Genomic DNA, 15,203 nt, shown 5'->3' with positions numbered 1-15,203 from the left:
CCTCCCGGGTTCAAGCCATTCTCCTGCCTCAGTCTCCCGAGTAGCTGGGATTACAGGTGCCCGCCACTACACCTAGCTAATTTTTATATTTTTAGTAGTGACGGGGTTTCACCGTGTTCACCAGGCTGGTCTCAAACTCCTGACTTCAGGTGATCCGCCTTCCTCCCAAAGTGCTGGATTACAGGTGTGAGCCTCTGTGCCTGGCCAACTGAGCACCTGCTTTTTAAAAATTGAGCACGATGTCAGGTACTGTGCTAGGCAAGAGACTACAACAGTCTGTAAGAGAGATGTGGTCCCTGTCCCCCCCAGGCTCCTGATCAGTAAGTGACAGTCAGTGTGTCACACCTGAGCATGGGGTTCTGAGCCCAGAATTTGGTAGTACCTAGGATCAAGGCAAACAGTTGACTTGGGTCCTGCTCTGTCATCTACTTAAGTTTCTACCACTAACTTGTCTCTGTCTTCTTGTATTGCTCCTGCACCCATCTGTTTTCTACAGAACACCAGGAGTATGTGTTCTTCAACAGTCCTGGCCCAAGACATTTTTCTGCCACCTCCTTTAAGATCAAGTTCAGAGTCATTAACGTAACATCCAAGGCTCTTCACTGTCCGGCTTCTGTTGTCCTCTTGAACTTCATATCTTGCCACCTCTCCTATAGCAAGCCCACATCTGATTTTATTAGCTTTCTTTGAGTTTCTATATCATGCAAGAGAAAGAATGACCCAGATTAGATATATGCTTCTTCAGGAAGCTCTGCTTGATCCTAGGTACTACCAAATTCTGGGCTCAGTACCCCATGCTCATATGTGACACACTGACTGTCTCTTACAGACCCGGAGCCTGGTGGGGACAGGGACCACATCTCTCTTACAGACTGTTGAAGCCTCTTGCCTAACACAGTACTTGACACTGTGTTCAATTTTTAAAAAGTAGTTGCTCAGTTAAAATGTCACATTAAATATTAAAACTCAGAACTAATTGCCTCCTTGAGACCATGCAGCGCACTAGTAGCAACAGTTGTGATTGGCAGCAGAGATTTTATTACCGAACTTGAATTCAAGTCCTGCCTCTGCTGCTTACGTACTCTAAGCCTCAGTTTCCTGCTTTGTTAAAAGGGATGAGAAATATGCTTTCTAAGGCTGGAAGAACAAGTGACGGAGGGCATGCTGACTGTCAAACACAGAACCTGTTTCTTTTTTTGTTTGTTTGTTTTTACTGCCAGGGTTCCAGATGTCATTTCGCTTTTTTTTTTCTTTTTTTATTTATTTATTTTTTATTATACTTTAAGTTCTAGGGTACATGTGCACAACGTGCAGGTTTGTTACATATGTACACATGTGCCATGTTGGTGTGCTGCACCCACCAACACATCATTTACATTAGGTATATCTCCTAATGCTATCCCTCCCCCCTCCCCCTACCCCACGACAGGCTCCAGTTTGTAATGCGCAGAACTTGTTTCTATAAACAGTCCTCAGATGGTAGGTTTCCATCCGAACGCCCAGTGCTCAGTGTAGCATTTTTGGCTGTGCACACGTGACACTGTCAAAGCCAGCTCTACTGGTGTGCGCACTGAGCTCTCGTTCACAGAAAATAAAATCAAGAGTACAGTTCATTCCATTAGGGAAATTCTTAGGTTTTAAAAAGTATTTGATCCAGTGATTCTTTTTGACTATGTAAATATCTCTAGAAAGACTGAACTCTACTGAAGTGTGAAGATACCAACTTGGAATCCTTCCTAAGGTTCTGTTTATTCTTAAATAAAAAGGAATGATCAAATTTTAATTTTAACAAAGTCCTAAGACTACTTAATGCAATTGCATATGGGCTAGCCTTCATGACTGGCAAATGCTTTTCATTTAGATTTATATGGCTGATTTCTCATGCTAAGGTACAGATTATTTTTGTTTGTCAGTAGAATAAATATATTGTTATCTAACAAGTTTCAATGAGATATTTAATACTTTTATTTTATATCACAAATTTGAACATTGCTCATAAACTGAGTTAATAGGTGGTATTTTGGAAGCAGGCCACCATGAGTTCACATCCTAGCTCCACTACCTATTACCTCTGTGACCTTGGAGAAGGTGTTCAACATATCCCAACTTCTGGATTCCTCATCTGTGAAATGGAGATACTGTTTGCTGCCTTTAGAATTTGCTGGGTGGACGAGGGAGACTATCTGCAAATCACCCCACACAGCACCTACCATGTAAGAGATAGTTCTGCCTAAAAACGCCACCATACTGTAGTCCCAGCTGCTCAGGAGACTGAGAGAGGAGGATTGCTTGAGCCCAGGAGGTCAAGGCTGCAATGAGCCATGATCACACCACTGCACTCCAGCCTGGACGTCAAAGCAAGACCCTGTCTCAAAAAACAACCCCAAAACGAAATCCACCAGACATCTTACTCTCAATATTTCCCCACGTGATTAAACTGGAAAGAGAACTATTTGAAGTGTTTGTTCACTCATGACTAAGTAGTTGTTTCCAATCTGAATTTTGCACATTATTCAAGGAAGAAGATTTATGGTGACTTTTCTGTAGCCAAGCTTTTTAGCTGTATCTGCCCTCTACCACAATAGAAAAATGTATAAGCTTAAGAATTATAGTTCAAGCGTGGTGGGCTGGGGGGGGTGGGGTAACTGGCAGTGTCTGACCCAACCCCAATCCCAACCCTGAAAAAAAATAAAGAAATACAGTTTCTGCTGCTTAATAAGAATAGTTAAACTTTGCAATAATTAAATATAATATTTGATAAGAAATCAGCTTGTGTTATTTTAGTGAGTTGCGTTAAAATTCCCGATGACCTAAATCCCTTTATTTTACCACCACTATGAATCTGTTCACAATCTCACAACCCCCATAACTCCTATGTTGCATAACTATTAATTATAGCAGGAACTTGATGAACCTACATGCAGTATAACTATCTATAAAGTAGTAAAGGTGCCAGTTTGATTACTATTTTTAATTATTGTTGGTACTCAGTTATTTACTATGATTATCTTGAGAAGTGTGAGAAGTGTAAAACATAACAGAGCTAACTTTTTGGAGTGGAATGTTTGTTTCATGAAATTATTGGGAAATGTTATATTTATAAAAAGATGTTTCAATTTGTGCATGGCTATTGGCTTTTAAGTACCTTACTGCTTTTCTCCTGATATTCCTTCCTATTAAATGCTTTCCTTAATTGATGTCTGTGCTCTCTCTCTCTCTACCTCCCTGGCAGTCTTTTCCCTATAAAAGGACCCATCTGTCTAAGGTAGAGATTCTCCATTTTTATATACTCATCAGTGCTAAGCTGCATGGAGTAGACGTGCTTCTCATTTAGAAGTCTTGTTTAACTCTGCTTTTTCAATACAGTTTTTGTTTTGTTTGTTTTCCTTCAAGTAAAATCTGTTCTTTTCAGCCTGAGTTCAAGTACCCAAAAGTATGTCTAATTCCTAATCATAGTCCTAAAGCAAAGAATGCATTTTAATCTTGCTAATCCATGGTAATTAATAGTAATATTTGGAAAACTGATGCCCTTTTGAATATGTGACTCTGTATAGAGAGACTGAGAGAGAGAGAGAAAAGCTCTTTAGAAAAGTGACTCATTTTCATTTGATTTTATTAGACTTGAATTTGAGCGGCAACAGCGTGAAGAACTTGAAAAATTAGAAAGTAAAAGGTAAGCCACATGGGGTTCAAGTTTCAACACTACTGTAGTCTGGATTCCTGTGTTAATATCCTGGACTGATTTCATCTGCGTCTGCTTCAGTACTTCGCTCTTGCTCTGTGTCTGTTATTTACATGTCTAACGACTGCAGGTCTTTTTGTTTTGTTTTGTTTTTGTTTTTGTTTTTGGAGTAGTTGGTTTTTCTTCAAGTATAAATTTTTTTAAACAGTTCGTCTTCAAATATTTATGAGAAACGAGAAATAGAGTCAGTAGGCAAATTTAACACACCAATTAAATTTAATACACCAAAATGTATTCATTTAAAATGTAGTCAAAAGTAAATCTTCTCTTAATAACATCCCCTGAGTTTTTAGAAAGCCTGAAGAATGACAATTTCCCTTCCTTCTACCTCCCTGCTTTTAAAACATCTTTCCTGATGCTGTTTAGCCGTTTGTATTTCCCCATGTATAATTTGCTTTTCTTATTCTTTGCTCACTTTTCTTTTGTGTATGGGGGCACAGGGTGGAGAGAAAAATGGCTGTTTAATTGATTTGAACAGTTCTTTATATGTTCTGAAATAATTCTTTACCTGATAAAACTGTATTTTCTCCTTTTCTGTCTTTCCTGTCCTATTTAACCAGCCAAGACGTAGACCAAAGATGACAATTAGAGTAAAAACTAAAGCTATAGAAAATCTGCAAAGTAAATGTTTATTTTGTAGGACCTGGAGTTTAAATGTCACAAATAAATGGTCTTAGTTTCCAGCATCATCCAGGATAAACATTTGGTGGATCAGGAGGTGGAGGCCGTGTATTCCTACTCTAACTCTGTGCTCTTCCTCTGGAGGCCATCCCAACCCTAAACTTTATGGTACAGTGCCCTGTGGAGATCATTTGTTCTCCAACAGAAGATACAACATGTCACCTCCCCACCAGCCTGCAAAATTACGCATGTATATATTCTAATGGAGGCTCCAGTTAGTTTCAGTGTTATGCACTAATAAACTAACATTTTGGGCCATTTGATAATCACCATTTGTCCCAAACTGGTGATTAAATGCTATGTAGTATGTAGTTTTTTAGCTGGAACAATGAACTGTCGATTATCATGACTTTGATATTTGACCCCAATGAGATGAGGACAGCATAAGCATTTTTATTTAATGTTGTCTTGTAACTGAACTTCTGTTGAGTTTTAGTCATTGGGCTGAATAAAGTTATTCACATTTAGTTTAAATTGGGCATGGTTCTTTCTCTTCGAGCTCAGGGGCCTTTTAAAATTATATCATGCATAACACATTATGATTATAGGCTCTACAAAGAAATGATATCAGAAGCCACTTCAGGAGTATAGGCAGATGATATGTTGGACAGTTAAAAAATAAAAAAATTAAACAGGATGCTGCTGGAAATTTAAAGGAAAGCAGTTGCTCTTCTTTTTTTATTTTAATGGAGGCTTTAACCTGGTCGTCTGTGCATTTTCAGAACATTTCAGTAAAGTTAGAGCAACATTTGAACAATGATCAGATAACAACCAGTCAGTGCTTTGCATTTCAGGAAACTCATAGAAGAAATGGAGGAAAAGCAGAAATCAGACAAGGCCGAACTGGAGCGGATGCAGCAGGAGGTGGAGACCCAGCGCAAGGAGACAGAAATCGTGCAGCTCCAGATTCGTAAGCAGGAGGAGAGCCTCAAACGCCGCAGCTTCCACATCGAGAACAAGCTAAAGGATTTGCTTGCTGAGAAGGAAAAATTTGAAGAGGAGAGGCTGAGGGAACAGCAGGAAATCGAGCTGCAGAAGAAGAGACAAGAAGAAGAGACCTTTCTCCGCGTCCAAGAAGAACTCCAACGACTCAAAGAACTCAACAACAACGAGAAGGCTGAGAAGTTTCAGATATTTCAAGAACTGGACCGGCTCCAAAAGGAAAAAGATGAACAGTATGCCAAGCTTGAACTGGAAAAAAAGAGACTGGAGGAGCAGGAGAAGGAGCAGGTCATGCTCGTGGCCCATCTGGAAGAGCAGCTCCGCGAGAAGCAGGAGATGATCCAGCTCCTGCGGCGCGGGGAGGTGCAATGGGTGGAAGAGGAGAAGAGAGACCTGGAAGGCATTCGGGAATCCCTGCTGCGGGTGAAGGAGGCTCGTGCCGGAGGGGATGAAGATGGCGAGGAGTTAGAAAAGGCTCAACTGCGTTTCTTCGAATTCAAGAGAAGGCAGCTTGTCAAGCTAGTGAACTTGGAGAAGGACCTGGTTCAGCAGAAAGACCTCCTGAAAAAAGAAGTCCAAGAAGAACAGGAGATCCTAGAGTGTTTAAAATGTGAACATGACAAAGAATCTAGATTGTTGGGAAAACATGAAGAGAGTGTCACAGATGTCACAGAAGTGGCTCACGATTTCGAGAAAATAAAGCCAGTGGAGTACAGGCTGCAATATAAAGAACGCCAGCTACAGTACCTCCTGCAGAATCACTTGCCAACTCTGTTGGAAGAAAAGCAGAGAGCATTTGAAATTCTTGACAGAGGCCCTCTCAGCTTAGACAACACTCTTTATCAAGTAGAAAAGGAAATGGAAGAAAAAGAAGAACAGCTTGCACAGTACCAGGCCAATGCAAGCCAGCTGCAGAAGCTCCAAGCCACCTTTGAATTCACTGCCAACATTGCGCGTCAGGAGGAAAAAGTGAGGAAAAAGGAAAAGGAGATTCTGGAGTCCAGAGAGAAGCAGCAGAGAGAGGCGCTGGAGCGGGCCCTGGCCAGGCTGGAGAGGAGACATTCTGCGCTGCAGAGGCGCTCCACCCTGGGCATGGAGATTGAAGAGCAGAGGCAGAAACTTGCCAGTCTGAACAGCGGCAGCAGAGAGCAGTCAGGGCTCCAGGCTAGCCTGGAGGCTGAGCAGGAAGCCCTGGAGAAGGACCAGGAGAGGTGAGATTGGGAAGGAAGGGTGTGGCATACAGTGGGTGCCAAATGGGTGCTCATTTTTCACTCCTCATGTTGTGTTTATCACTTTTTTTAAAGTTTTTCTTTTAGCCTTCATATTCTCTAATACATAGGCAAATGCTTGTATTTGCCAGAACTGAGGAAAGTACCCCTAAACTCGTATTTCTCCTTAGTGTCCTTGTTTTAGAATTGTTGGTCTAGAATTGAAAAACACACGAACAAAAGCAAAGCCCGTGTTCATTATCCCACTCACCTATGGAATGCGTGTGTTTTAATATTTTGATAAATGCAAGACTGAGAAAGTTTCCACTTTGATTTCTCCTTTCCTTCTTTCTTATCTCCCCTGCCTGTCTCCCTCTCTTTTCTCTTTGTTCTTCCCCTTCCGTTCCCTCCTTTCTCTTCCATTGCATCTATTTCCTCCTCCTTTTTCTTCCTTTGCCCTCTCTCTTTCCTCTCCTTCCCCTTTCTTCCTTCCCTCCTCACCCCTTTCTCGCTTGCTCCCTGTCTCTTTCCTTCTCTCCCTATTTTCCGCCCTCCTCCCTCACCTCGTTCCATCTCTGCTTCCCTGCCCTTTCTTACCAATGGTTTTGCATCTTCTCCATGACTAGCACTTGTTAAAGTAAGTATCATCCCTGGAGTTCGTGGTTTGCATACAGGCTACTGATTTCTACAAGCTGTTGGGAATAAAAAATAAATACTTTTCCCACCCCTATTGAGTCACAGTATTTAAGAGGAGGCCTCAGGACTCTGCATTATAAAACAGTCAACCAAACCAACAAACAAAACTCCAGATGATTCTGAACACAGTGGGATATTAGAACATGTTTGGTGATTTACTGGTATTATTTTTGTTGTCATGAAAAATAAAACTAGGAAACTAGCACTCTTGTCTTGTAAGATAAGAATATTTATCTTCCTTCACCTATTTTCTGTCACCATGCTTACCAGACCATAAGTTCTCAAAATTAATAGTACGTGAATTTGAGAACACCTTTTTTGGAGCCTTGACGACATGATGACAAGACTCACAGAAAGGCCAACAGCCACCTGGGTGATGCAAACATCACCCGATTTGGAGACTTGCAAGAGGAATTTATAGCCTGATTCAGCTCCTTCCTATCAAGATGGTAGGATGTTCTTACCTTGGGCAGGATCTTTCATCGCTGGGCCTCAGTGTCACCACTTGTATAAGAAGAGGATGGATGAGATCACAGGGTCTTGCTCTGGGTCCAGGCTGGAGTGCAGTAGTGTGATTATAGCTCACTGCAGCCTCAAACTCCTGGGCTCAAGCAATCCGCCTGCCCCAGCCACCCAAATGGCTGGGACCCCAGGTGTATACTACATGCCTGGCTTTTTATTTATTTATTTAAAGAGATGGGGTCTTCCTGTGTTGCCCAGGCTGGTCTCAAACTCCTAGGTTCAAGCAGTTCTCTCACCTGAGCCTTCTGAAGTGCTGGGATTATAGGCGTGAGCCACCACTCCCTGCTCAGTTGAGATCTTAAGCTCAAATTGGAGAGCTGAAAGCTTGCCCTCTCTGCAGTACTTCCCCCACCCACAGCACCTCCTAAGGGGGCTGCACCAGAGGTCCAGTGTACTGGCCAGGACACCGCACCTTGGCATTTAGCAGACACATGGGACTGGTTGCTGATAACAAGGCAAGACCCACTCAGAAGTGTTACTGTAGCCTTCACCCATCACACTGCCTGCAAAGGTCAGGACAACTTCCATTCAAATGATTGGGTTATGCTATGGATTATATTTACCATCACTGTCTGGTAGTTCCCTCAGGCAAAACAGCAACAAAGTAACAATCAAAAACCCTAATGCTGTTATTTCAGAGAAATAGGTTGGGGGTTTAAGAAAATGATTGCAGGTATGTTATGTAAATGAAATTGCTAGACAAAGATCCAGCCCCAGGAAATTTAAAGTAGTGGAGGGCACACTCTCAATTTGTAGCCTGTAGTGTGCAATAAGAATGCAGCATGAGCTTTTAGCTTGATGTCCTTGGCTTTTGTCACCTGGCCATTTAGTATTAATACTGTATAACAGCAGATACAGTATTGCAGATTCCACAGGAGTGATTACACAATGTGAGTGTTCCCTCAGAAGCCAAGTAAAGGGGCCTGTTAGCTTCATGAGTTTTCATGAAATAGACTTAGCTAAGTGCTAATTCAGGCCAACAGATTCCGGGCGCTGTGTTCTGACTGCGATGCCCCTACAGCTTTCTATGGGAATTTCTGTTGTGCTTCATTTTCTCCCAGGGTTCTCACGGCTAAGCCAGGATTCACCATGCAGCCTGACTTGGCCCCTTGTAAAATTCCACAAGTGTGAAATACTAAATTCATGTGGGACCAGACTGGACAAGAATGTCCTGAACTTGGCTCTCCTGTTGCCTTCTCAGTGCTTTATGAACCAAGTTTAATCCACTTTCCTGCCTTTCTTCCCACCACCTGCTCATTCCAGCTGCCCCATTGACATGGATCAGGTAACCCAACTGGAAACGCCTCCTGTCACCATAGCAGGGATAACAGAGGCAAGTTGTTAATACTCACACTTAATCCTGTTTTCTTGTCAGAGTCCTTTAACAATGGCAACGATGATAATAGTCATGAGGCAAGCCATGAAGAATAACTGTGTGTACCTCAGATCCTGCTTTAAATGCTGTGTGTGCATTGTCATTTACTTTTCCAATAAAGAGTGCCATCGTCTACAGTTTACACATGAGGGAACTGAAGCCTGCAGTAGTTGTATGACCATTGGGGATGAATGTCACACAGTCAGAAAGTGGCAGAGTTGTAAGTCAGATCTCAATCTTATCACCCATCTCTGAGCCACTTAGCCCTCTAGACTTCTGACCATGCGTCTGCCACACGGGAAGGCCAGCTTGTCCCTTGCCACCCATTTAAATCTCACTCAGGCTTCAGGATACCACTCAAACCCTCCTTTGCTCTGTGGAATCTTTTTCACTGGCCACTGGCCCTGAGCTGAAGGACAATTCTTAACAACCCCAGCAGGAGTTTTCTTAACTGTAAACATTGCTAATTGCCTGCCGACATCCAGCTCATTTGTTTTGTTTTGTTTTGTTTTGACCATTGATAATACCTTATTAATATTACTTCTCAATTCTTTGCCCACCACCAGGCCTCTGACATCATTTTTTTTTTTTTTTTTTTGCTTATGTCTTGTCTTTTGAAAATACTGTATGTTCCGCAAGTTGATGCTCTAGAAGTACTTGCTAATCAATAGACCAAGAAAGGGCTGAGTTAAACTGGGCACAGCCTCGTGTGGGTCTCCTGAGTGCTTACCCTCATGACCCTGTGATCCATGTCGGAAAGTTCAGAACTTGGCTTTCGTGTTCAAGATAGAGCAGTCAGATTGCTGCTGGTGACACCAGAGGGTTGGCAACATCATGGTGTGTTGGCATCTGAAGGCAGAGTCTCTGATTTTTAGAGCTGAAGGAATTGCGGGAGATTAGTTGACGCTCTCATTTGATCCATGAGGAAATTGAGACCCATGTTTAAATAACTTCGCCAAGTTCACACAGTGAGTGGACTGCATTCTCATGCTTCCTGAGGCCAAATTCACTGGCAAGCTTGGCCCTCTGACCTGATGGCCCTGGATTCAAGTATGTCTGGGCCGGTGGGAGAAAGACCTTACATATATTTGACCTCATATAGATGTATCATTTATCATTGGAGGTAAATTTTATGGTTTATTTTAGTTTCTCATGGAACTGAACCTACTTTCCTAGGCCTGTCTTTTCTGCTTCCCCTTCCCACGCCCTCTGCCTCCGCGCAAAGTGGATGCCTGGTTTTCATGGCCTTGCCCCATTGCTCATGTTGCTTTCTGCACTTAGATAATCTTCTGCCATCATCTCCAAATGCCTCCATTCCCACTAGCCTCTGGAGACTCAACTTAGAACTGCCTTGACTGAACTTTCTCCTAGATTTGTGGTTTTAAAAACTCTTTAAAATATAGATCTTTTTTGTCAAACGTAAGTATTTACCAGAACCCTGATATGTAGTCCACAACCAACTCTTGTTGAAGCAGGAGTTACAGGCCTCAGAATCCTACACACCTACCTCTAGGACTTGTTTGGAGCACAGTGGAGAGATCTTTGCTCTTGATGGTCAAATTTACTCTACCTTCTGGATGCCTACAGTGCTCGTCCTGAACCCTTCTTGTGGCCCATTGGCACTTTATGTCTTGTCTTATGGGTATGTGGCACCTTTTCTACTAGAAGGTAAAGTTCTTTGTACACAGAGGATAGATCTTGATCCACCATGTTGTCTAAAACAATGTCTCACACAGTAAGGATGATCAGGAAATCCTATTAATGAATGAATTATGTGGCTCCTATCTGTGTAGGTTAGAATATGAAATCCAGCAGCTGAAACAGAAGATTTATGAGGCCGATGGTGTTCAAAAAAGTCATCATGGGACCCTGGAAGGGAAGGAGGCTTCTTCCAGCTTGCCAGTCAGTGCTGAAAAATCACACCTGGTTCCCCTCATGGATGCCAGGTACTGGACATGAAAGTGATTCCAGGCTTCTCATTTGATGTGACTCAAGGATTCATTGTTTCTCTATTGAACTACTTTGTATCTGGAGGGCAACAGGTAGTACATGTGCTTGAGATGTGCTCTGCCTTCATCTGCCATTGGCCTGCCAGTGGTAGGGTAAGGGGTGGTTTCGAGAAAGTCAAGGACTTGAGACCTGGCTAGCCAGATCCATCTTGTTGCAGGTACAGTTGTCCCTTGATATCTGCATAGGATTGGTTTCAGGACGCCTCTTTGATACAAAATCCACACATTCTGAAGTCCCCCTGTTAGCCCTCTGGAGCCTGCAGTTAGAAAAAGTTGCCCTCCTTACATGTTCAATCTGTATACAGTTGTGGATGTGAAACCACTAATAGGGAGGTCCAACTGTATTTATTGGAAGAAATTCACATATCAGTGGACCTGTGCTATTCAAACCTGTGTTGTTCAAGGGTCAAGTGTGGTTTGAATGAGAGGGTGGAATGAAAAGTTGCAGGGGAACCAGCTCATCCAGCACAAAGTGAGGCAAGGCCAGGTTGACAAAAACAAAGACCTAGAATTAACTTAACTATACCAAGGAGGAGGACCTTGTGTTGACAGTTAATTTATATGTCATGGATTACTAATAGATGAAGTTTGTTATAAAAACTAGTATATTCAGAATGATTGTGAGTATAATAAATCTATATCTAATGTTACTTTAGTTAAGTGATTTTCAGCTTAGGTGGCATTGTGTGTTGCTCTGTGGCTTAGAGCCCTTAGAAAAATCAGCTTAATTATTCTTTGCCTATAAGAAAACAATGATTGGGCTCTTTTACCTAAAATTTTAATCTCTTTGCCTAACATTTTAGAAAATCTTTTCTCTTTGTTCTGTAGTATAGAAATGATTACAGGATTATGCATGTGTTTATGCAGATTTACTTATTTATTTAGTGAATGTGCTAACATATAAACATGGAAACCATTTAATTTAAAATAATCCATCCGGCTGGGCATGGTGGCTCACACCTGTAATCCCAGCACTTTGGGAGGCCGAACTGGACAGATCACCTGAGATCATGAGCTCGAAACCAGCCTGACCAACATAGTGAAACCCTGTCTCCACTAAAAATACAAAAAAATTAGCCAGGTGTGGTGGCGGGTACCTGTAATCCCAGCTACCTGGGAGGCTAAGGCAGGAGACTCACTTGAACCCGGGAGGCGGAGGTTGCAGTGAGTGGAGATCACACCTCAGCCCTCCAGGCTGGGAGACAGGAGTGAGACTCCGTCTCAAAAATAGTAATAATCCATCTAATCAGTACCTGTAGAATTGGAGGAGGGGAGTCTAGAACAGAATGACTTCCATTTGGGCACTCTCTGCCACTAGAAAGATTTTCGATGAAGATAAACTTTTCTAGTCTCTCTGGTTCCTCCAGTGGAATGACCTAAAAACAGTGAGGTGGAATGACCAGAGATTAGACCAAAATCCACTGAGGTGGTCAGGGCTGATAGTTTTGCTTCATACAACTTCACCTACATTTTATGAGATATCAGATAATAAGTTGACGCTGCTTCAAAAGTCAGCGGTGTTTGGCTTCATCTCTGTCTTGGCCCTGTCCTAGGCGTTTTGGAAGGTAGAGACCTTTAAGATGTGGTCTTGCTGGCCAGGTACAGAGAACCCATTTGGAGAGACAAGACAGACTGGGAATACAAGTATGCAAGACGTTGTTCAATCTGAATGAGGAAGATTCATAGAGAGTATGTCCATCTCTTGCTTATTTTTTTTTCTTTTTTGGTAATTCTCATACATGACCTTGAGATGTGAGAAATAACTATCATCTGTATTATCCTTTTCTGTATGAGGAACCCAAGGCTCTGTGAATGAAATGTTCTGTCTTGGCATCAGATCAGAGACCGCAGAGCCTTCTGAAGCCAGTGACTAATTTCTCCCATCCTACAGCAAGCATTCCACTAAGGACTTGGATGGGATCACTTAGTCTCCTTTCCGTTCCCAATATTCTATTACTTGTTCAGTTCTGCCTCATTTGGGCAAAACCCAGATAGTGAACACGTAGCACCAGATTTCTTGAAAAAAGTAAAAATGTTGAAGTTCTCAAGTTGTTGTTAGGTTTGGCATTTAGAATGAGATTGCTCCCTGTCGTGAAGGGCATAGTAAATAAAGGATCTCAGAATGTCCTGTGCGGTTAGAAGTGTCAGTTGTACTCCATCTCCATTGTGTTTCAGGATCAATGCTTACATTGAAGAAGAAGTCCAAAGACGCCTTCAGGATTTGCATCGTGTGATTAGTGAAGGCTGCAGTACATCTACAGACATGATGAAGGTAAGCTGAAGGAGCCAAATAACATGAAGTAACACGTTCATTCATCTTTCTTTTTTCCTTTTTTCTTTTCTTTTTTTTTTTGAGACTGAGTCTTGCGCTGTCAAGCAGGCTGGAGTGCAATGGCACCATCTTGGCTCACTGCAACCTCCACCTCCCAGTTCAAACGACTCTCATGCCTCAGCCTCCCGAGTAGCTGGGACTATAGGCGCCCACCACCACACCTGGCTAATTTTTGTATTTTTAGTAGACAGGGTTTCTACCACCATGTTGGCCAGGCTGGTCTCAAACTCCTGACCTCAAGTGATCCGCCCGCCTCGGCTTCCCAAAGTGCTGGGATTACAGGCATGAGCCACCGCACTCAGCCCATTAATCTTTCAAGATGACCTTGAAGATAGGTTTTTGGGGGTAGTGGTGGTGGGTTCTTTTGTTTTCCAGTGAGAAAATTCAGATGTGGAATGTTCTAGAAAAAATATTAAATATTACTTGGGCAGAGTGTAACAGTTTATAAATAGTATTAATTCAAAAGTAACTTTATTTTATAGTTTTATAATTCTGTGACAACTTTTAAGCGATTATAAAGTCTAAAATACTTTTTAATTCTACATGCAACATTCTTCTGTTTTCTTCCAAAATACTTCCAAATTCCATATTTATTTAATTTACTTTGTAAATTATCCAAAATATAAATAGAATTTTGACTTTTAGAAGATACATATTTGTGACAAGTCTATATTGAAATAAAGACCGTGCATTTCTATCCTGCAAATTAAGAAATGCCCTAAGGAAATCTTGTTTTCTTAGAATTTTAGGATTAGGAGTAAATAGTTCAGTTCTCTGATGGCAGATGGATCAATAGAGTCGTGTTTATCTTGGGGATATAAATTATTTAGAAGGGTTGTCATTGTTGAATGACAAGTATGTTTATTTAGATTTCCATTCCCATAAATACTTGTAATCGAATTAGTCCCCTGCCCCATAAACTTGCTATAATTTAATATAGAGGGCTTTTTATTTTCTTTTCAGGATAATGAGAAACTTCACAATGGCACCATTCAACGTAAACTAAAATATGAGGTAGGTAATGATTTTTCAGATTGATAGGGTCGCCTTAAATTATGGCTTGCTTATGTGATTACATTTTCTTAATGTTTAGTTGCATAATTAGAATTTTGAGGTCCCAACGAGATTAATGGCTAATAGGGAAGGCAAGCTATTATACGGACTTAAAATTAAACGGAATCCTGCAGATTGAAACTGCTTTGACTTTATTTGAATGGCATGTAGCTGTGGTGGAGCTTTGCCCAGTTTTTCATTTGTGACAGTATATTTTCCCTTGGTCTGCATTTAAAAGGCAGAATTATATAATCAGAATCAGATATGGGGTTTGGAAATGAAACTCCGTACTCCTCCTGTCCATTTTATAGACTGTGAGTTGGCAGTAGTACAAAGGAAACACTCTTGATTGATTAACTTGTTTCTCTGGTGGATTGTCAAACCAAGGTTTATTTGGGCATGCAATTTGTAAGATTTCACTTGTATTTTCCTCCACTAAGAGGCATGTCCCTCCCATATATTTGTAAATTTTAAAAAATCAACCCCCAAAAAATAGTAGGTGATGGAAATTTTCCAGATAGTGTTCATACATTACTGAACAGACAGCAAGAGGTGGATATTCACAGAGGCTGAGCTGACTTTGGCCACAGCCACGCCCTCCTGCCAGTCATCCAGTAATGATGTGAGCTTCCCCTGGATACCC

The 15,203-nt window shown here is 41.6% G+C and overlaps 1 protein-coding gene across 4 annotated transcripts in view; it reads left to right on the top strand.

The window, feature by feature from the left end:
* KIF16B (kinesin family member 16B) overlaps positions 1-15,203 on the top strand; it is a 331,966-nt gene that overhangs the window by 212,982 nt on the left and 103,781 nt on the right. For 2 of the 4 annotated variants that reach the window (XM_011979461.1, XM_011979459.1), the window contains exons 18-22: positions 3,620-3,673; positions 5,218-6,576; positions 10,960-11,112; positions 13,351-13,447; positions 14,471-14,521. In XM_011979461.1, the coding sequence (XP_011834851.1) occupies positions 3,620-3,673; positions 5,218-6,576; positions 10,960-11,112; positions 13,351-13,447; positions 14,471-14,521 (1,714 nt within the window). Of the gene's footprint in view, positions 1-3,232; positions 3,266-3,619; positions 3,674-5,217; positions 6,577-10,959; positions 11,113-13,350; positions 13,448-14,470; positions 14,522-15,203 lie in introns of all 4 variants that reach the window. The other 2 variants (XM_011979460.1, XM_011979462.1) reach the window with 2 other exon arrangements.

Source organism: Mandrillus leucophaeus, unplaced genomic scaffold (genome assembly GCF_000951045.1).
Source record: "Mandrillus leucophaeus isolate KB7577 unplaced genomic scaffold, Mleu.le_1.0 Scaffold202, whole genome shotgun sequence".
In the NCBI taxonomy this organism is placed as follows: domain Eukaryota; kingdom Metazoa; phylum Chordata; class Mammalia; order Primates; family Cercopithecidae; genus Mandrillus; species Mandrillus leucophaeus.
This window is presented reverse-complemented; position numbering and strand designations above follow the sequence as displayed.